Source organism: Daphnia pulex, chromosome 10 (assembly GCF_021134715.1).
Source record: "Daphnia pulex isolate KAP4 chromosome 10, ASM2113471v1".
Taxonomy (NCBI): Eukaryota; Metazoa; Arthropoda; class Branchiopoda; order Diplostraca; family Daphniidae; genus Daphnia; species Daphnia pulex.
Genome location: NC_060026.1, coordinates 4,177,590 through 4,199,482, shown reverse-complemented (window position 1 = coordinate 4,199,482; position 21,893 = coordinate 4,177,590). Strand labels below are relative to the sequence as shown.

Genomic DNA, 21,893 nt, shown 5'->3' with positions numbered 1-21,893 from the left:
CATTACGCATTGGAAAAAAAACAGATGGGTGGAGACTTCCAAAGTAAACTTTTATGTGATTCCGATAAATCGTGCTGGTAAGCATGGGAGGACTAGAAAAAGATAATTAATCGCGTCAAGGTCGCACGCGCAACGCATAGAACCAATAGACAGACGTATTTTTGAAGTCAGTTGTAGCCTGAACGTCCCATTATAAACGAGAGTCCCAAAACGTCTGTCGTAGCAGTCTTTTAGTAGACTACGTTACGCGAATTCCACTCACGCACAACAACTCAAATCGGCATTTCTCTTGTCAACCTTGAAATCTCTCTCTTCCACCACTTCCTTTAACGTGGTCCCGACATCTGTTGCCTTGGTGTTCGACAACGACAGCAACTTCTTGAACTGGAGCTCCCACCAACAATATTACAATGGGGCTCGAAAATTTAATTCTTTTGCTAGTACTTAGTATAATTTTTATGCCTGTTATCCTGGTAATTGGTTGCTTGGTGCTAGTGATGACATGCAACTGGTCAAGGAATTTCCGATCAGGATATGTTAAACTACTATTGAAGGTCTTTCAGGTAATATGTCTTATTCTTAGTATTTGAGTTTTCGTAATGCTCATAATCTTTTTTATACTAGTATGGAACTGGTAGGATAGAAATTGCTGAGCAGCAAAAGAAACTAGAGACCAATAAAGGAAAGAATGGCTATGCAAATGGAAATGTTGTGGAAGCAGTGGAACAAGCTGAGGACAAATTATCAACTGGACATGCCATTATAAAATCTTCAGCAATGTCCAAGGAAGATCTAGTACTTTTACCTAATGGAAACTCATCTCCAAAGACACCCTCCATCCCCAAAAACAGATCATTTAACAGTTTGAATAATGATTTTATTCTATCTGACTGCCTTGACTTTGTTCATGCGGGGGTGGAAGCAATCATTGAGGACGAAGTTACAGGAAGATTTGTAGCTGAAGAACTAAAGGTACTCAAATCTCACCTACCAATTTGGTTCACAGTATCTAACATTAAATTTGTACTTCCCAGTCTTGGAATCTTCTTACTCGCACAAACCGCCACTATGAGTTCATCAGTGTTCGCCTTACTATTACTTGGATTTTGGGTTTCTTTGTACGCTACTTCATTCTTCTACCAAGCAGAGTTACAATTTGCTTTTTAGCTGTAAGTATACTTCAAAATGTGTTCTTTGTCAATTATTTTGTTAGTATTATTTTAACTATATTATTGCAATTGTAATGAAATTATTCATTTGTCTTTGATTGATGTGATTTTCTATAGGTTATTTGGTTAACTTTGTGCACAGGACTGGTTGGCTTCCTAAATGAAGGTCCCATGAAAAGAGCCATTTATGAGAAGGTATAAACTCCAAATTCTCTTTTTACCCCGTTCAGTTATCGAATTTGACCTCGTGTAGATAACTGTAGAACTCCCGATGGTTCGAATAGGACAAAGTTCGAATCAACATTTGCTCCGTTTATTCATATCTTTTCTTTAAGAGTTTGCATTACAATACTTTCTTGTTTTAATATCTTATTGGTTTTGTTTTGGTTTTGAAGGTTTCAACATGGTGCTTCAATTTTCTATCATGCGCGTTATCAGCCGTCGTCACTTTTCACAATAGAGAGAATATACCTAAGTGTGGTATTTGTGTGGCGAACCACACGACTCCGGTGGACGTAATGGTTCTCCACTGCGACAATGCGTATGCGCTGGTATGTTGGATTTAAAATTTTTAAAAATCTATATATTTATTTACTTTTCATTATTTTTTTAAAGATTGGCCAGCGTCACGGTGGATTTTTGGGCATTATTCAGCGAGCTTTGGCTCGCGCTTCTGCTCACATTTGGTTTGAACGCTCCGAAGTCAAAGATCGTGAAACTGTTGCTAAAAGGTAATATCGATTGCCGCATACCGGATTTATAGATCGAGTTCCTATTCGAAAATCCTGACTTTTGATTATATTTTCAGACTAAAAGAGCACGTTGACGATCCTGATAAGTTGCCTATTCTTATTTTTCCCGAGGGAACCTGCATCAACAACACTTCTGTGATGCAGTTCAAAAAGGGCAGTTTTGAAGTTGGCAGTATTGTTTATCCTGTCGCAATTAAAGTAATTTGCTTCGTTACGAGATTGCCATTGAGATTGCCATTATAATAATTTTATTTGTGATTTAGTACGACGCAAGGTTTACCGACGCATTTTGGAATTCTAGTCGCCACTCGATGATTCAATATCTCTACATGATGATGTCCTCTTGGGCTTTGGTCTGCGACGTTTGGTACCTACCACCCATGCACCGTCGACCAGAAGAAAGTGCAATTGATTTCGCCAATCGAGTCAAAGCAGTGATTGCAAAACAGGGCGGCCTAGTAGATCTAGCTTGGTAAGTTGGTCTTCGTAGACTTCACCTCGAAAAAATCGCCGATTTTAACGCTTTTTGAATTCCAATTTGATAGGGATGGAGCACTAAAACGTATGAACGCCAAGAAAGAATGGAAACAGAAACAACAGGAAGAATTCAGCAAACGATTGAAAGTTGAGTGATTCTCGTCTGTCGGCCTGGTGAACGTTGAGAGGAAAGAAATTTGTTTTACGTTTTGTTTATTTTTTTTTAATAACAATTTTGTGTTGCGATGGAAATTTGATGCATCAAGTACCGAATGTTAGTGGTGTAGCGCCATTGGTTTTTTTTTTAGGTCGTAGCCGGGCCACTCTTCCAAAAAAAAAGTGATGCGTTAAAATGGAGATAACGCATTCGTTGTATTTGTGTTTGTCCATCTTTCTCTCATTGTTTTTTTTTTCTCTCTTTCAACGTTCTCGCAAAAGAAAATAAGCAAATAATTTCTGGTTGATAACGACCGAGCATACATATAGGCCTATCGATATTTCTCAGACGAGATTTGCTCTGCTCATTTCTGAATCGAATCATTGTTGTGAATGCGTGTTTCCTAGAAGTAATGGTCCCTATATCTTTAAAAATTCCCTCTTGGTTGATGAATGGTGGCCCAGGTGATCTAAGTCATTGATGTGGTTAAAAGCTTGTGGGGAGGGTTGACATCATTTTTCCATATGTGTTTTCTGTTCGATTTACTTGATGTTCTGTTGTTCTTTGGTTTTTTCGTCGACTTCGATGTTCTCCTGATGAACACTGGGTATATATACACACATATATATGCGACATATGCTTTTTTTTTCTAAGCTAAGAATCGTAAACTAACTGTTTGTGTTTAACTTTCTCGATACATCGGATTTTCGGATTTCACATGTTGTTTCATTTGGTAATGAAAGAATGAACGCTAATTATAGTTTCAAACATTGAAAGAATTAAAGTTAAAAGGACTGAAGGCGGAATATAATTTCGCCATTCAGAGGAGTTAAAATAATCTTTGTTTCCTTATTTCTTTTGGGTGCGGTACGCAAGTCCCAGTCGTCATTGGTAACTTGCGACATAAGCACCAAAAATTTAAAAAAACGTCAAAAGACCCAAACGTAAAGTTCCCCGTGTTATTTATGACCCACACGTCATATGTCCCAAATGTTACAAATTCCATTGTTTTTATTTTTTGCCATTTGTCCCAAAAGATTTATGTCCTGGCGTAATAAAATCCAAAGGACACAAGGCCCAGTGTTTAAAAGAACCAATGCAATTATGTCCCATAATATTAAATGACATTAATGTCCATTCGTCATTTGTCCCAAGCTATTTATTCCATTTGTCATTAGTCCCAAGCTATTTATTCTGAAATTTTGCATCCCTGCAGCTCAGCGGCAGAATTTAAATTTGTTTTCGTGTCAAATAGCTAGTACTTGTGCGTGAATATCAATCGGTTTTACCTCATTTATTTCTGTCTTCCTTTATTTTTGTTAATATGCTGGCACTCCGTTCCGGTTTGCGAGGTTCCCGTAGGAAATATCAATTAAAACATTAAAAAAGCAAAAGTAAAAATGCAATTGAATCTGATTCGGTATAGTGAATCAGGAGTGCGCTTAGTTTATCGCTTAAATTACCGTGATACTTTTACTTTATTAGTTATAGATATCAATCAAACATATCGTAACATTCAATAAATATCTGTGAATCATAAGGTGTGCGACTTAGTCGCCACCCCGCGTCGCACTTTTTTAAAGCTTCTTAAGCTACAGCTAAATTTATTATTAGCAATATGGAATTAGAAGATATTTAACTTTAACATACTGTATATCACTGTTTTTGTTTTGTTTATATCGAAGATTTCAAAAAGCCACCAGCCTTAAGTTGCGCCGAGCGGCCAAAAATAAAAATAAAAGTAGCTATAAGTTGTTTGCACGAGAGATTGAATAAGAGAGATTTGAGAGATTGAAGATCTTAAATCAACTTTATCATAGAAATTTGCTGAGGTTTGCTTTTCCTTTATCACATCAGAGATAGGTTTACCGTCCGTCACTCTGACTCGGCAGACAGACGTCACCGATGATTTTATTTGTAAATAGCTGACACCTGTCGATCTCAAACTAACTTTCGTTGTTGCCGTATTCTGCTACCTATAAGCCATTAGATGAGATGATGAATTGCCTTAAGTACAGTATAAGTATTACCTTATTTGAAACCCAAAAACTTCAATTGTATTTAATGGCTCAACGCGCAAAGCATAACAAGTACGACTCAAGTCATATCTATAGATAGTTAATGAATGATTCCTTGCGTTGAGTATAGCCACGTCAGCTGAACTTTGATCAACATGAGCCGCTTCTTGACGTCGTAAGGTATGGGCGAGAAAAGGGGCATCTGATCGACAGTGATCTTCTCTTTGCCGTCAATGAAACTCTTCGAGAAGTCGTGCTTGTCCAGGAGAACGTCGATGACGCCCTGACTGTGCACGACGATGTCGACAGAGTTCCACGGCGGCGGATTCAATTCCATTTAGAGCAGCAGGCAATTCTAAAGGACAAAAGAGGTGGGATCCCGCTTCAGGACTTGGCCGCCTTCCATTCTGTTAGTGGCGGCTACAAGGAGTTTGATCATCTGGAAGACTTGCAGAACGGTTGAACCGGGAACCGGAATGCCTATGATGCTTCAGAATGCTAAAAAAAAAGATAATTCATTTGAATTGCATCTACAATTGGCATCCATTTTGGCCTTTTAATACTTTAGGAAAGTTTAGATTACCTATCTCGTTCCAAGGCCGGATAAATAGCTCGCCAACCGTCCATTCCGGGTTTAGCAGCCAAGTAGTCTATTCCATATTCTCGCCTCTCTCGGCATTTACTCCGCACAAGGGTCACACCGGTGGCACGCTGAACAACCGAAAAAAGTGTGACAGATAAACGCAGAGGTGGTTGGTTTGGTTGTTTTTAGGCCGATGGACCAAATAAAGAGTCGTATTGATTTCGTCAAAGCTGGACGTCCAGTGTTCAAGGAACTCGAAGCGCTGAATCCAGCTGGTGGCCGTCTCTAGCAACGCGTGGTAATAGGCTACTCGGTAATACTGACTTATTTTGTTGGAGGAAATGACAGAGAGTCTCTGCTGCGACGTGAATTGATCAACGAGAACAACGTCGCCATTATAAATTTACAACGGATCGCCTGCGGATGTGAAGGATCTTATATCGTACCAGTTTTCCATGACAATGGCGAAATGAAAAGAATCCCGTAGAAATATGAAGAAGAGGATCATATTTCATTAGCGGTTACTACACCAAGTTCATATCACCGGTGCGAATAGTTATTTGGAGCCTTCGGCGATGGAACCGTAAGATATGACGGATGATTGGCGGAAACGGAATACATCTGGCCAGCCTTCTCTGTCAGAGATTTCACGCATAGCTGTATGAACGCTGCTAATGGCGTGACACCACTCGCACTTGTTGCGGCGTGCCGGGATTAAAGGAGGCTAGCGCTAGATTTTTATAATTACCCTATTAGATTTTTTGCTCAGCGAGACGAGCGAGTAGTGTTTCACCGTTGTGCTTTTTTGGATTCGTTATCGTTATCGTTAATCGTTATTTTTTCAATTTTTCATTCGTTTCGTTCTTCGTTTCGTTAATTTAAACGTGTCGCATTTTTCTGTTTTTGCGACCGTTATCGTTTACCTTAAAATTTTTTTTTAGAACCTAGTTTTCTAAGGCCTGTTAGACCAAATGATGTAGCGAAAATAATGACCTAATTCCTCGCCAGGGGATCGCTAAGTCGCTAGTAGGTGGTCATCCAAAAATTGAAAATTTTCAAATTTTGAGAGAAAAAAAAAGTTCCCCCTGGTGGTCAAAAAATTTGAAATCTCTACGGTTTTGATACGAAAAATTTAGCAAGAAATTAACGAAAACAACGAAAAAAACAGCCATTTCGTTATCGTTAACGAAAAAAACGAGCATTTTCCAAAAAAGTCGATAACGAGGCTCGTTAATACGTTATTTTCGTTGTCGTTATTTAAACGAGTGAAACACTACGAGCGAGCCACCTAAAACAAACAACTAAATTGCGCTTGATGCGGCTCGATGCGGCTCCATTCAGCGCAATTCGTTTTATCTTATGATTTCCGGAAAGCGCAAGCACGCGCGCATATACGTAATGCGCATCAAGTAAGGAACCCGGCAGCTTGATCCATTTATTGTGAAAAAAATCGGATAGACTATAATAACAATTTTGTTATGACATGCAGTCCTAATCCTAAGCTCCCTTACAAAATAAAAACAAAAAAACCTTGCTGCTAATTGCTTACTACAAAATCATGTATGTCAAGCTGAGCGCTAGATGGCTACGTATTTAAAAAAAAACGTCACTAGCATACGTTGCCAGATATTCGATTTTTAACATTTGGTACTTACTTGTGTCGTTTGGAAATTAAGTCGTCGGGACATAAGTCGTCGGGACATAAGTCGTCGGGAGTCGGGACATAAATCGTCGGGACATAAGTCGTTTGGAAATTAAGTCGTCGGGACATAAGAGCATTGGATCTTATAACCACAATTACCGGAATTTAAAGCAATCGGTTACATTTACTCTCGGTACGCATGTCGTTGGAATAATTCGACAATGGGACCTATGGCCATTCATGACAATTTGGAACCAGTGACGCATTTAACCTAACGCCACTGGGACTTGCGTCCTGCTCCGTTTCTTCTGTTTATGTCGCGATTAACTGTTACGATCATTTTCAAGGGCGCAAGTAAGAGTTGCTGGAACCACTTCTCTTCCTTTTTTTAAATGTTACCAGGGCGACACGATTTATTCGCATGTTGTTTTGTTTAAGGACCGTCTGCTTCAGTTTTATTTGTGTGCATTTTTGCTGGCACGAAAGAGACCACGTGGTCTTAAAGAAATACAAAATTAGTGAATGATTTGGATGATTTAGATCTTTTTCTGGGTTTTGTGGACTTGACAACAATAAACACTCATCCCTGGTAAGATACCACTCTGTTTCTTAAGTAGTTCCTCTCCTGTGAGAAGTAATCTCAGAATACCATTTAAGGCAATAGATATGTCATCACTTCATTCTTTTGGCCTTTCTGAATATTGTCAAGACATCCACGTTGAATATTTCCAAACTGCATGCAATTTTCTTTTTTAATTTCACAAGCCTTGATGAAAATAACAAATCTGTTAACCTCTCACATAAAAATCTCCCATTATCGAAGAAAAAGTCTCCATGTATGGTAAGCCATCAACTTGAACATATGTAGTAAAAAAGTGATAATACGAAAGGAATGTAAAATTGCCAAAGACTGAAATCAAGTCGGTGAAGAATAAGCCACAGCTGCTGCCAGCCCAAAGTGAATGCTGTCTTTTTGTAGCCCAGCAGCAACCGCGGTCCGTTTATAAAGAAAGAATAATCGTGGAATGGAAAGTATAGATACACAAGTATATAAGTGCGACATACAGTATACGAAAATAAATCATTCGCTGAATGAAACACCGTGGGGTTTTCGTTTGTTCGTCCGTCGCAGAAGGAGAAATCGGATAATTGTAGATACATAATACCAGTTCTCGAAAGATGTGAATATAACTGAAATGGTGTTTGTTCAAACTCTTCTCTTTCCATCGGCGATCTAATTTGGTTTTCTCCTTGTATACATTTTGGCGCTATTCGTCGTCTAGCTCGTTGAGATTTCATCGTAACAATTTTTTTTTAGAGCATTTCTGTTGGGCCGTCCTCCAGCGTGTGCAGCCAATTGAAGATCATCATATTCCTCATGTATTTCGACAGTGGCCGGCCTTGATCACGCTCGACGTCATTGAGAGTGAGGGCGCTCTTGATCCATGTGGCATCCAGCGGAGATGAATTACCGCCAGATCCGGCTTTGGCACTCAACGACTCCTCACCGCTTCCGAAAGGCTGAGACTGACACTGTGACTGCTCCGACTGCATCGTCAGATCCACCTGGCCACCGGCCGCCTCGGCAACGGCGGCAATCTGATCGAGATTAAATTGGCTCTGCGAGAGACGCTCCAGCGCCTTGTAAGTTGTCAGGAGCCGGCGTCGTATATAACACTGCCTCACGCGCTTGTTCAAATTGAGGATGAGATCAGCCGGCGTGAATGTGACCCCTCCACCGCCGCCTCCGCCGCCGCAAAAAGCCGCCGCATCTGTTGACATGGTAGGAATATCGAGAATCGTTAATACTTTGATTTATCTTGCCTTACAACAATTTATTTGTTCTTCAGATCTATTAGGCTATTAGAGCAAGTAGACATAGTAGGCCTATCAACCTTACCGGCTTTGCTGGAATCGACATGGACAGAAGTGGGCCGCCCTTGGGGTGAGGGCAGCTGCGATGAGATCTGGATAGCCGCTCCATCTCCCACGGCCACCCACGTCGACAGTGAGCGGGAGCCCATTCCGAAAACCGGGTGCATCCGCTCGTATTGTTGTTGGATTCCGCCCATGGCTACTTCCGACACGCACGCCCTCAAAGCTCCACCTAGTTATTGGATTGGATATGGCCAACATTGTAGAGCTACAACTTTTATTTTTTCACGTAAGTTTTTTCCCCCTTTCAATCATTTCGAGGCGAAAGTTTGAACTCATCTCGCAAAATTAGACAAGGGTAAAACAAAAATTCACGTCGGCCAATTTCGAACGGAGATGAAAAGAAACTTTTTAGCGATGGAGTGGCCAATAAGATTTATACACATCACGTAATAGTGCGTGTATTTTGCATCTAGAAATTGATTGAAGTAAAAATGTAAAAGAAAAGAAAAAAGAGTTATATGCGCGATCCATGTCCGAGCTTATATTGAAATTTCTCTCCGTACCCAGCCAGCCGCACTAAATCAATATTGCGCCGGCTACAACTGTCTTATTCACAATGCCGGCTGCCTCAAATGAAAGTGGGCGAATAAAGGAGAGAGAGAGAGAGAAGGAGGTCGGAAGTAGGTGGGGGGAGACTATTGGGTGCATCGCCATGCAAAGCCAAAAGAGCTACTGTATATAGAGACAAAAAACTTTTGCCGCATTTTGCATATGAAAATGCCCCAACTTCTTTTCTTCTTCTTCTTCTTTTCAAGTCGCTTTTCATCTTTCTGTTTCTTCCCACTTTTTTCTACACTGGAGATTTCCGTTTCCTCAAAAGCGGACCTACAAAAACGGATTTATTTTCCCATTGCACCGCCATACCGACCATTTTTCTTTCACTAAACAGACGGCCATTGAACATCGGGATAATCTTATTGACCGAAAAGCCTCAGCGCGGAGCCGCTTACAGATATGTGCGGACAGCCCACAAGGCTATGTCCGTCCTTATTTGTCCGAATGTTTGCCAGTATTTCTAATCGGTACAGTAAATTTCTCGTGAAAACGATTATAAAAAAGGGAATTAATCTGTTTCTTTTTTGTTTGTCTTTTGTTAATGTTATCGGGGTCTCGACCGACGGCCTGGCCCTTTTGGCCTCAACAAAAGCGTCGGAGGAAACGACGACCCTACTGACAGGATCCGGGCGCCAACATGTCAAGTGCGCACTGACGTCGTCGTCGTCGTCGGGTGGGTAGGGGGGGTTTCTGATGACAAAAGGAAGTTTTCGGGATGACACTTTGCCCTCTATATAATAAGGAGGCGGAAGCCCAAATAGCCCGCCAACCCCGCTCCCACCCAAAAGAAAATAACTTGCTATTATTCTGCCTAGGTGATGAGAGACAGCCGAGCGGGACGCAACTGGAATGACAATTATTCGACCGTTTCGATCGATAAAGCTCCTCCTTGGCTCCTCTGCTGCAGTCTCTCTCAGCTCCTAAACAACGTGTATATACATACTACATAGAACCAGCCAGGGTTTGTGTTTGTGTGTGCTGCAGCTCACCAGCAGGGCTCCTATAGTACTTGCTCCTACATGGCAACACAATGTCGACCGGCGTTTTCCTTGTACCCAGGAGCTTAGACATATAAAAGACGCCAACATTTTTCCCTTTTAATTTAGAAAGACTTTTTTCTTTTCCCCCGTGTGTGTGTAGAAAAAGAACGAAGGATAATGTGTACCATTGTTGTGAAGAGGCGATCCGGACTCATCCAGCGAGACGATATCGCCGGTGCTGAAACTCTTTTGCAGTCCCAGGGCTTTGGAGAGAGTCGAGAAGTTCTTGATGACGCTGAGATCAGTTTCCTCTTCCCACCAGCCGCCGTCGACGGATCGACCGCCAACGCCCACGGAAGAAGCGCCGGGAACTCTGAGGAAGCGCCCGCCGCCGCTTCCACCCGGAATCGGACTCGGCCCTCGGTTCGGCGTCAGATACGCCGACAGCTGCTGATTCTCTGGCACGGCTTTCAGGAAACTGAGATGGGCCGGCAGTTTGTTACTGTTCCAGCCGCACTCGGACAGGTAGCTGCTGGACACGGACATTTCGGTGGCCACCGATTCACGGCTCGGCGAGCGCGGCGGCATTTTCAAATTGGTCGGCAGGCTCACTTGAATCCGTGGGCTGTTCATCCCGTTATTGGCCGACCCAGCACTATTGACGCCCATCAAATTTAATCCGTCTGAAGCCATCGGGTATCGTATATCACTTTGAAACGCGTCCCAGTCGATCCTGCGTACACGATCAAAATGGTCACAAGTTTAATCAGTTTAGCCATGGTTGGGAAGGGGGTTATTGTTATATATTCAAATATCCGACGCCAGACGATTTTTGGTTAAGCAGGAAATATCGTTCGAACGCATCCAGCACGTACCAACGGAGAGCGACGACAAGCTGTCTGATCCTGATGTCAACCTCCCCCCCCCCCCCCCTTCAACTAGTAATAACGTGCTATATCTATGTCGAGCGAAAAGTGGCAGAATGGGGGGGGAGTCTATTAGACGTGCGGTATTCCAAATAAGATGCCAACATCATCAAGAATTCCATACAGCGCTAGATGGATGTGTACACTAGACATTCAGCTGCAACAGCTCTGCGCACGCACCAATCAGATAAACACGATTTTGTCTCTTCAACTTGTGGGTTTCATCTCCGCCGATGGACGGATCTATAGATCCCCTCCATACTCTGTGCACTTTTTCATTCCTGGATATTTTCTTTTTCCAACATAAATACTCGATGTGGGTAGAGCAGAGAGACGAACGTTATTTTTTCCCTTTCTTTCTTTATTATCATATTTTTGTTTGCTCCGATGTTATTTTGCTCTTTTCTTCTCCCCCCCTCTAGCCGTTCGGTCGTTAGGTCCCGCGCACGGTATTGATTTTTTCCTCTCTCTTTACAGCTTCTCTTCTTGCTCCTCCTCCTGCCTCGTGCTGTACGATTCTCCAGGAATCGGTTGCTCTTCACCACTTGGTGCTGCAAGATACAGTACACACACTTGACTATACACACATATAGGCTTTAGCTTGAGTCTCATGTTTCCCGAATATAGTATATCGCCCACTGCATAATAGATCTTATTTATCGACTCGACCGTTTGCCATCCAGCACTCCCCCCGGAAGGCCTAGACTCTACACTGACGATTGTGATTAACCTCACGTATATACACACACAGACACACAGGAGGTATCAAAGGGGGGGGGGGGGACGATTGGACTCGGCGGGGCGGAAAGAACAGAAAATAAAGGGCGCACGACCTATTCTTTTTGCCATCCAGCGTGACCCCCTCTCGTGCCACATCTAACAAGTTCCGAGTTTTTCATTCGCCCATTCCGTTTTTTCTCAATCGATAGATAAAACGAAATCATCACAAAGTGGGAGAGAGCTCGGGGAGGTCGATATGCTTGTCTTAACTTGTGTGTGTGTATATTGTACAACTACTACCTTGATTTTCCTAAGGAGTTTAGTTCAATCGGTTTTTTGGCCGCGCTTGATCGTGTCGTGAATTGACCGCCCTCCTCCCACGCACTCCTGTGTCCGTTCTCTGCTGCACTTGACAGAAAAGTCGACGTGAAGGACACGCAACGTCGATCCTATGACGTATAGACTTCTCAAGGCACTCACTCTGATTAGAATGGCTTTCCAAGAGACTGAACTTTTATTAATGGCCATGCGTTCCAGCCATCTCGGCGGGACCACCTCTCTCCCTGGCTGATGCCGCATAATGCCGGAAGATTGAAAGTCTCCGCATTCAACGATCCAGTCGGATGCTCTCACCAAGGCCGTCTGCTATTTTGTTTTTTGGCTGTTGCTTCCTGTCATATTTTTTTCTGTTTTTTCTCCCGAGTTCTTAATTAGGTAACGTAGCTCGTCAACACAGTGGTATAGGTGCCCCCCTCCACCCTTTTCTACGCTTCCTGGCAAATAGACGGACTAATTGATGAGCGTCGGTTGATTTGTTAGAATCAGTAAAAAAGAGGCGAGAGAGATAGAGAGGAAAAGAAACGAAAATTTTGGACGGAATCCAGGCAAGTTTACCATATTAACTTACCTCTCAACTGGCCAATTGACGACGAAGTCGGTGAATCATGACGTAAATGTGTTGTTAATAATTTTTTTTTCGAGTTCAATCAATGGGAGGAGGTAACACAAGGAAAACTGGAGGCGTGTTTCTCGTTGTCGGTACTGTGCAACATGAGTGTACCGACTGTGGAGATGTTACACTATTCACTGCTCCGCCGGAGTTTTCCGTCCAGGAAAAAACCGGTGAGTTCTATAGCGATTGCGCTGTTCATAGTCCCCGCCTCGGCCTCAACGCAGCAGTTTGGAACTTTTGGTTGTAAAACAAACGGAACCAACATCCCCTGGTGGCTTGTAGATATTCGCAGTACATAACAACGGATATTTGTTCTACTAATTATTATTATTCCCTGCATTAACAAACATGATTACTCGTTTGCCAGTAAGACAATCAAATAAAACTACTAGGAATGAGCATTCTAGAAGAAAGCTTCACGCCAACTTGACGTCTAATAATAGCAGTCAGCCTAGCAAGAAGAGGCATCTGTTATTATTACCCGACTGTTTTGATCCTTCGAAAGTGCTGGAATTGACTGGAAAAACGTGTTGATTGAGTTCTCCCGCAGTGTCGGGTGTCGTTTTTTTTTAGTTGACATTATGGAGTCGTGCGAAGAGGACGACGAAAAGGAGAGAACATTGCAGATGAGTAGCCCTGCGAACGATTTGACGATTGATATTTATCGTCCACTTCTTAGCAAAGATTCTGAACATGAAAACGAAGGAAAGAGAATCAAATCATTTGCTTTTGATTTGCATTCGACAGTCAGTATTCCTCCACGATTATCTTTATTACAGAGCAACACCGACTTGAACACACCACCAGCTAATTGGTTGCTAAGTCATCCTAAGAAGATAGTTGGGCCAGCTGTTTCCAGGAATCCAAAGTCAACAGAATTTGCCAGTTTTCACATGGCTTCATCTTTTTTAGATTCCATGGGTGAAGTTGATGTGGTGAGTGATGCAGAAAATATCAAGAAGCTTCTGAAGATACCGTACAGCAAAAGTGCTGTCAGTATGATGGTTCATCGTGTTGGAAACACACTGCTGCTCGATGAATTTGACATCCACACTCACCTTCTGAGAGCAGCTGAAAACGAATGGGGTTGGCTGAAGAAGTTTTATTTGGAACACATTTTTGCCTCCTGTCGTGCTAAGCAAAAAGCCTCAGACAAGAAATCCAGCCGGCACAGTCGCGACTACCTGCAGCAACAAAACCTCATCTCAAAATTTCTCTATCACAGTATAGCCCTTAATGAGTCAGAAAATGCAGACACCCAAGTTCAGGACAGGAATCATCAAGTTCAGGTAAAATTGTGTACTATTTAAAGTGCTTATAATTTGAATTCTTAGTAACACAAGTCTTTTCCAGCCTGTAATTGATCCTCTTGGTGATCCTGTTCCAGAAGAAAGTCATGTTCACGATGATGCTCTTCCCCAGTTTTCTAAAAATATCATATGGACATTTGAAGATTTGCGGATGTTAATTGGTACAGATATGCCTATTTTTGGCGGTGGGACTCACCCGTGTCTTTCGCTTCGCTTAAGGTAAGCCTTAAGTCAAGCAAATTTACTTGATAGCTAAAATGAATAATTCTTTTATTTTGTCAATTGATCAGAGATATGTCGAAGCCAATTAATGTGCTAACAGGACTGGACTACTGGCTTGACAACTTGATGTGTATGTCATATACCTGCTATTTCTTTGTTTAACATCTTGTAACCGAGTTTTTTAATGATTATATTTGTAGGCAATGTTCCTGAAGTTGTGATGTGCTATCATTTGGGTAAATAGCGTCGCGCTACGTGAAAAACTGGAAAAATTGTTGTTAAATTCTTTTAATGGTTACAGGTGGTCTGGTCCAAAAATACGAGCTTATTAAAACGGACGATTTACCACGCCTACCGGGATCGCAGTTTAAGCCGGGTATTATTAAAGATGTCGCACAAAACATTCTCTCTTTCCTAAAGTCTAAAGCCACAAAAGCCGGCCACACTTATTGGCTGTTCAAAGGTAAAATAATTTTTACTTAAGCAATCAAGGAAATTATTCAAATTAAGATCTCACATTAAATTTTTCGTGTCTTCATCGTGAAACAGCAAAAGACGATGATATTGTGAAGCTTTACGATCTTACTTCGTTGTGCAATGATTTGAATGAAGACATCAACCAGAATCCATTTACGACACCAGTTGCCATGCTACTTTTCAAGTAAAATTGTTTGCCAATGCGAATTGTAAATTGTTTAATGAATGCGTATGTGTTTTTTTAGAGTGGCGCGAAATTTGAAAATGTCCAGCGACTGGAAGCGACATCAAGGCACTGTCTTAGCTCTTTTAAAGAACTGCTTATCCCTTCTTGATGCAACCAAATATCCACAGGTAGCAATATTTTTTAATAATATTTCTTGGTTTTTTTTTAAATGTCAGGTTCAATGCGTATTTTTTAGGTCGCCACGTCTGCTTTGTACTATTTATCTGACGTCTATTTGCCAACATCACTCAAAGTTCCAGAAGCCGAAGATACTTCTGAAGAGGTCGAAGAGGAATGGTCTGACGAATGGGAGGAACCCTCAACGGAAGATCACTTCTCGTAATTTTATTGTGTCGTAACAAACAGTTGAAACATTTTAAATAATTCACCTCTTTAAAATTTTGCTTCACAGTGCATCTGTCGACGTGGCGGCACTTTCGACTCCGCAACAGGTCCAGGCAGAGGAAGAGAACGTTCGTAGAAATGCGCGACCCACCGTTGGAGATAATTGGGAACAGCGCTGCACCTTTGCTCTTCAGCACGCAGTTGAAGCCCTTGAATTCCTCAGCAACAAGTGAGTTAAACCAAATATCTGAATTGGGAATGACATAATATTTATTTTCCATAAATAGGGGGAAAACTACAAAACCATCTGAAGAAGAACCCTCCTTGGCCACACCATTGAAACCCATTCCGATGCCATATCAGACATTAAAACAACCTCCTCTCGAGTAATTAATTTAATTGATCTTCAAGTAGTTTCTCCCCACATGTCTGACTAATAATTATCTTTGTGATCTAGTGGTGTCACTGGCTCACTGATGTTCAAGGAACCACAAAACGAGTGGAAGCAACAGTATTGGCGACTATTGATGGAGAAATGCCGTTTGGCTTACGTAACACTAGCCGATGAAGCCCGAAAAACCAGCCCTTCGAACCCTGAGAAGAGTTTGAGTCACCTTCGAATGGCCGCGTTGCTCTGGGCTTATTTGGAGCCTCCTGGTTTACCTTTGCCGGGCCCACCTCAATCAACTTCACCTCAGAATTTGACTAACTCAACATCCCTGCAAAGTCATGCCCTGGGTTTAGCTGGAGATGTTTATTTCTCTATGGTGCAACATTGGAATGAAGTAACTTCTCAGCCACAGCCGGTGGAACGGAATTTGATCGACGATCAACTCCTACAGTTGCTCAGAAATTTGCAACTTGGAAACGTGTTGGACGAGAGTTATTTCCCATATCCAACGTCACTTCACGAAGCATTGCAGTTTAGCTTGGAGCAATATCGTCTGGCCCTCGCCTCCTTCGTCCCACTAGAATCTGGAAGTGCATCTGACGTTCTCAGCCTTGCCAAACGCTTGGGGAATGTCGCCAACGAAATGGGCGTCTTCTTCATGAGTAAAGCATCCGGTAATTCATTTGTCTTTATCGTAGTTTACTACAAGAAATAGGAAACAATTTATTTCTCAATACTCAAATGTTTTAGCTGTGATGGAGGAAGGAGGAGCAGAATGGAAGCGCAAATTCGTGGAACTTTTTCAAGTCAGTCAGCAACATCTTGAAGAGGGCACTTTTGTCTTCCGCAAAATCAAGGATAACGTCAATGTCGCCCTGCTCTCGTGCAATTTGGCCAAGCTACATCGACTTCAAGCGCGTGCGCTGGCGCCCACCGAGAAAAAAGAAGCTAGTCTAGCCGAGTGGAAATGCTACTCAAAAGTATGAGACGATAATTTGTGTCACTTTATTCATAGCTTTAATTCTCTTTTTTTTCCTAAAAAGGCATTACAATTCTACAAACAAGCGTTGGACATCTTGGAGCGCCGAGAACTGAACACTGGAATTTGGGACGCTATTGTTTGGGACTACACAAGCGTTCTCTTCACTCTCGCCTCTTTGTTACAAGACTTTGCACCGCTTAGCATTAAAGTAACCAGTTAAAATGTCAGCTTATTCCAATTGATCATTTGAATTCACATTTTACTATGTAGTCAAGGGAAGAAGTAGAAGCAGAGATAATTCAGCTTTTGGAGAATTGCATCACTCTAAGTAAAAGTGAAACTTCAGAATCGCGTCTTCCGTTACTCCAATATCGTGCTGCTACTTGCCACTACCGCTTGGCTTCACTATACCACGACACTTACCGGTAATTAAAATTTGATTTAGTGAACGTTTCGTATTGACGAACTCAACCTGTTCATTATTGCAAGTAGAAATGGCGACGGCGAATCGATCATTAATGGCAGGAATGTCCGAATGGTTGCCGAGCAACACTATGCTGATGCAAACACTTTGTTTAACCAATTAGAACATTGGGACGAAGTCATAAGATTGCAGCTTGAGAAAGCAGGCGTTTACGAGTTCCAGTTGAAACGTATGATCATATTTTGTTTACCATTATTTCAAATAGCTTATTTATTCTAAAAATTATTCAGGTTTGACTGGCGTCGTGTCTAAGATGCGTATACTTCAATCCATCCTGGATTGCTATCGTTCGACAAAAGAAGCTTTGTCCGCACTAGCTCAACCTACTAGCGGTGGTGATGTTCCTAAACTTGAGCCTAAAACTTCTGAATGTTTGACATTAATGTGCTCAAGGATACAATCAACATTACTTCAGCTGACCAAGTTGTCGAAGAGCGTTAAAAAACCGTAAGCTAATTTACCACTTTCAGAATGAACAATTCCTATTCAGTCAAAATATTTTTTTTTAAATTTACTTTCAACAGCAACTGGGATGCAGATATTTTTCGAAACATGTATTCCGTGTCACTCAAGGTTAGTTCTAAACAGCCAATCAGCCCCGATTGGCATGTACATCTTGCTCGAGTGGTAACCGAATTAGGCGAGTTTCAGCCCTCTGTTAATTGAGACATTTTGAGGTACAAAAAAATAATACATAAACATTTGGCGCATTAAAATTCATTACGGAGATGTATAAAAAAAAATGTTTTAGAATTCCGCTCTTAATGCGTTGTATAGTCGCTGCTTTAACTCCTTTTTGCCGGTAATGTTGCGTTTCACATCTGTGTGACCTAAGAAAACGATAGCTTCAACAGCGTTAAACGTTGGGTAGAAATCTCTTGGGCTTTCTTCAATGCTTTCACAGATAAGTTGGAGCAACCAGAGAAACGATGAAGGCAACGAGGCGGAGAACAAGTTCCAGTCGACGAAAGCCACCAATTTCAGACGGAGTGCGCTTATCCAGTAACCGTAAGATGGGTCATGTAAAAGCAGACTAGGTCGCGATTGACTATCGTAAAATTCATCAAGCTCGTCGTCGTCGTCGTCAGAAGAGTTGGAAACAGGTAGTACTTCCGACTTTACTGTTACTATTTTCCAGGCATAACGATCCATTTGACTTGAAGATTTCGAAATCCCACAACGTGAAGTGATCAAAGGCATGACGAATTTTCTATCCTTTAATGCTGGGCCCTTGTGAATATTTAAGAGATGCGGTGGATTCGCCTTCTTTAGAGCAGCTGCCAACAGTTTGGGTTTTCTGGCAAATACTAAAGACGAAGTGGAAAATTCTTGCTTAAGTTGTCCATATTCCGAGGGGTCGAATTCCAAAAGTTGATCAGCCAAGCCCTGAAGGCCGAAAAGAGAGGAACGAAATCTTGGTATTCTTTTTGGAGGTCCGGAAGGGGAAGGAAATCTCTTCGAAGCTTTTTCAAAAACTTCTAAGATGGACCTATCGATTTCTGACAATTCAGTTGTAGGGCGGTTATAATGATAAAATCCTTCAGTTTGAGCAAATTGATACACATAAGCGGGATCCATTTTCTTCACAATTGCTTTTCGGATCGCTGTTGGAACGTGAGTGCGATCGATGACGTTGCGCCGGTATTCAATAAATCGAACCCACTCTTTCCAGACAAACAGAGTTTTTATGCCCTGAGATGTTTCTTGGTTATTTTCATTTTCAACTCCTTGCTGTTTGCTAGCGAAGCTTGACGAAGGTTTTAGTTTTAACAGATTGTTAACTTTCGTGGCAAAATCTGAAATTTGAAATTCTGTCGTTCCGTCTAATCCAAGTACCAATTTCATGGCAACCAGGATCTTAAAAGAATAACCAAAAATTCAGTGTGTGTTTATTTGAATGTTCAATTAAAAACTATTACCAGGGATCCAGCGTACGCAGCATCACTTGGAATCCTGTTACCAAAGAAAACGGTTTTCCATTCAGCGTCGTTATCATCCTGATTAATAATTCTATCCAAAGTTCTGACATACACTTCAAGTTCATCTGTTAAAAAGGATTATGGTAAATGTCAACGTTTAAATAGTTACACAATTTTTTTTTTTTTAGATTGGCTCACTTGGCAACTGAAGATCACAGATGATTTTAGACGCCAACAGAAAGGCAGGTGGCTTGGGTAGCTTTTCGATATTTAGCATTGTAAGGAGACGGCCAGTGTTTTGACGAAAAATTCGAGAACAGGGAGCTTGATTTGTACGGAGTGCACCCAAAGTATGAGCCTCCGATCCACTGATAGGCATACTTTTTGGTAAAAGTAGATGAGCGCCGTAGAGAGGGATGAAACCTTCCCGAGCCCACCTGGAAGAGTTTAACAAGGATTCTAAAATATGCAGGTCTTGGCGCTTTTAATGGCAAAAATTCTAGTATACCTTGTCAAATCGCCATAAGATATTAATTGACCTTTCAAGAGTAGTGCAGCATGAAGAAATGACAATAGTTTATGCACCGTCATGTATTCTGGGTCGCTGCATGTTGACCTGGGTGCCGTATAATCCTCTGTTTTGTTTTTTCTCTTAAGTATGGAAACTAGTTCTCCTTCAGGAAAGCATTCAGGAACGGCATACTTCATGGTAGACAAACGACTTCTTTTTTGGCTAATGAGAAAGAAAACCAAGAACTTTAAACCAAAATCATCTAAAAATGAACAGAATACCAACTTACGCGTCTTCAACTGTACTTTGAGTATCTGCTGATGAAGCAATTGACTCCGCCATCGAAACATCAGTGTCTGCTCCACTAAGGGCCAGTTTCATATAGTTACTCTGAAAAATTTCAGTGGAATAATCAACTTGCAATTCAATAAGAAGATTATTAACAGTAAACTACATACCCTAAGTTTTCGGCCTTTCTTGCGTCTGTCAGCTAACGATAATTCGGCATCAGCGGTTTCAAGTAAAATATCCATTTCGCCCAGGCCCTTCTTGTAGTACTTTCTTTTCGCCCTAAATAAGATAATTATAGTTAGTGGGTTATTTTTATATAATATTCTGAATGGAAATTGGTCATACACTTTTGGGGCAGAAAAAAGTGTAGTTCTTTTTGGTTTGATTTTAGGGGGTTGATCATCACTTTCTACTTGAGAATCTAGCTCATTATTTTGAGAAAACCAAGATGGGACTATTGAAGATTGTTCCTCCACTTCTTCCATCTCTGTCTCCCTGGTTCTAAATTCGTCAGGTAAAGGTGATGTAGGAGGTGATGCTTCACGATATGCAACTTCCATTTTGGAAAGATAGGAAGCCCATAACCTGTGTACACAGGGTTTGATTATGGGATCAGCACCACACTTGATCAGTGCATCTGTCATTTTGACCAGAATAAAATTGAATCCATCATATATATTCCAATCTTGTATCCTCTCTACAGTTGACAAAAAATGTAAATAATAGTGTTTTGAAATATTAATTATAAATTTTTCCCATACTATTCCGTTCTTCTTCCTCTAAATTTTTCCTATCCTTTTTCTCGCCAAGTGCTTTATATTTTCGACCTTGAGTTTGTCCCTCAAATTCATCACAAACAATTTCAACTTGATCCTAGAAGTAAACAATCAGAGAACAAATTTTTTAAGATTATGAATTGGAAAATGGAAAATATATTTAGTTTACAGTAGCATAAGTGTCGCATTCGACACACACATATTGTCCATTGACATTATAAAAGTTAGTTTTCTTGCACTCTACACATCTTCGTTTTGGCTTGTCCATTCTTTTTAGTCAATATTTATCAAAATCAAGAATTGGGAATTTCAAACACACGTAAAAGCACATGTATGAGCACAAATCCACGTGAAATCCACGTGAAATCGTGAATGACAGAATGAACAACGAAGCAGACGACACATGAAAAGGGATTCCATAAAGTAGTAGGAAATTTCTCTACCAGGTGACTCTGAAAGAGAAAACTAATTAGGCGGCTTTTTTCAAAAGTGGGAGTAGTTTTAGCAGTTCACATGTGGGTTTTCGGTTTTGAAACAAAAATATGTGCAGCATTTTTATCCGGATGACGCAGTTAAATACCTATAGATGTTATTCCAACCAAAAAGTTGGCATGTCTACTACTTTTTGGTTGGAATAATAAATAGGTCGGCATTTTCAAAAGCAGGCACACCAGTTAATGTGATTTATTTTCAACAAATATTTATGACACATTACAGAAAATCTGGTTTTTAATTTTGAGTAAAGCCCTCCAGCTGGCCACAGGTAGTCTTAAAAAAAAAAGAAAAAAAAAAGAAACATGGACAGCATGGTCCTCATGTCCACACGTCAGAAACGCCAATTAAAAAATTGAACGTGAATCTTTGGTGAAATTGCCAAACAACTCCGTTGAAAGTCGTTGAAAGCCTTTCTCTGGGCTCTCCGTCCTCGCCGAGTCGCGTAACATAATAAATACTATGATTGTCAAATTCAATTGCTGCTGAATTTGAATTGTCATCGAACTGTCAAGCGTGCTAATAGCGTCCAATCTGATGGTTTTGGTCGTACGTTGTTATCTATGGGTTTCTTGTCACACTGAATTTGGATGATATA

At 41.2% G+C, this 21,893-nt stretch overlaps 4 protein-coding genes and 2 long non-coding RNA genes across 7 annotated transcripts; 3 read left to right on the top strand and 3 right to left on the bottom strand.

Moving 5' to 3' along the window:
* The first annotated feature begins 410 nt into the window (after nucleotides 1-410).
* Nucleotides 411-3,188, top strand: LOC124204386 (glycerol-3-phosphate acyltransferase 3-like). The gene is made up of 9 exons (XM_046601441.1): nucleotides 411-563; nucleotides 625-972; nucleotides 1,035-1,169; nucleotides 1,287-1,364; nucleotides 1,565-1,720; nucleotides 1,785-1,900; nucleotides 1,978-2,119; nucleotides 2,185-2,393; nucleotides 2,467-3,188. Exons 1-9 carry the CDS (start codon nucleotides 411-413, stop codon nucleotides 2,552-2,554), a joined length of 1,425 nt encoding a protein of 474 aa, XP_046457397.1. The 3' UTR covers nucleotides 2,555-3,188.
* A 1,401-nt stretch (nucleotides 3,189-4,589) lies between these two features.
* On the bottom strand, nucleotides 4,590-5,862 carry LOC124204380. The gene is made up of 2 exons (XR_006878859.1): nucleotides 5,157-5,862; nucleotides 4,590-5,071 (listed from the first exon to the last, which is right to left on the bottom strand). It is a non-coding gene; the product is annotated as an uncharacterized LOC124204380 (long non-coding RNA).
* A 1,245-nt stretch (nucleotides 5,863-7,107) lies between these two features.
* On the top strand, nucleotides 7,108-12,226 carry LOC124205057. The gene is made up of 5 exons (XR_006879192.1): nucleotides 7,108-7,387; nucleotides 8,117-8,581; nucleotides 8,649-9,758; nucleotides 9,884-10,967; nucleotides 11,675-12,226. It is a non-coding gene; the product is annotated as an uncharacterized LOC124205057 (long non-coding RNA).
* Nucleotides 7,720-13,084, bottom strand: LOC124205056. Its single transcript, XM_046602362.1, has 4 exons — nucleotides 12,825-13,084; nucleotides 10,457-11,004; nucleotides 8,699-8,905; nucleotides 7,720-8,570 (listed from the first exon to the last, which is right to left on the bottom strand). Exons 2-4 carry the CDS (start codon nucleotides 10,962-10,964, stop codon nucleotides 8,113-8,115), a joined length of 1,173 nt encoding a protein of 390 aa, XP_046458318.1. The 5' UTR covers nucleotides 10,965-11,004; nucleotides 12,825-13,084; the 3' UTR covers nucleotides 7,720-8,112.
* A 15-nt stretch (nucleotides 13,085-13,099) lies between these two features.
* LOC124205053 (erythroid differentiation-related factor 1-like) lies at nucleotides 13,100-18,022 on the top strand. The gene is made up of 17 exons (XM_046602358.1): nucleotides 13,100-14,158; nucleotides 14,223-14,398; nucleotides 14,470-14,531; nucleotides 14,602-14,637; nucleotides 14,703-14,864; nucleotides 14,951-15,062; nucleotides 15,124-15,232; nucleotides 15,301-15,443; nucleotides 15,517-15,678; nucleotides 15,737-15,835; nucleotides 15,907-16,514; nucleotides 16,591-16,820; nucleotides 16,884-17,030; nucleotides 17,093-17,247; nucleotides 17,315-17,475; nucleotides 17,537-17,753; nucleotides 17,831-18,022. Exons 1-17 carry the CDS (start codon nucleotides 13,451-13,453, stop codon nucleotides 17,970-17,972), a joined length of 3,429 nt encoding a protein of 1,142 aa, XP_046458314.1. The 5' UTR covers nucleotides 13,100-13,450; the 3' UTR covers nucleotides 17,973-18,022.
* Nucleotides 17,846-21,389, bottom strand: LOC124205054. Of its 2 annotated transcripts, XM_046602360.1 has the most exons (9): nucleotides 20,973-21,380; nucleotides 20,789-20,900; nucleotides 20,373-20,724; nucleotides 20,195-20,306; nucleotides 20,026-20,126; nucleotides 19,734-19,958; nucleotides 19,424-19,662; nucleotides 19,226-19,350; nucleotides 17,846-19,163 (listed from the first exon to the last, which is right to left on the bottom strand). In XM_046602360.1, the coding sequence occupies exons 1-9, from the start codon at nucleotides 21,069-21,071 to the stop codon at nucleotides 18,054-18,056; spliced, it is 2,475 nt and encodes an 824-aa protein (XP_046458316.1). In that variant the 5' UTR covers nucleotides 21,072-21,380; the 3' UTR covers nucleotides 17,846-18,053. The 2 variants fall into 2 exon arrangements, with proteins under 2 accessions (XP_046458316.1, XP_046458315.1); XM_046602359.1 differs by having other exon boundaries at nucleotides 20,195-20,724; nucleotides 20,973-21,389.
* Nucleotides 21,390-21,893: the final 504 nt, after the last annotated feature.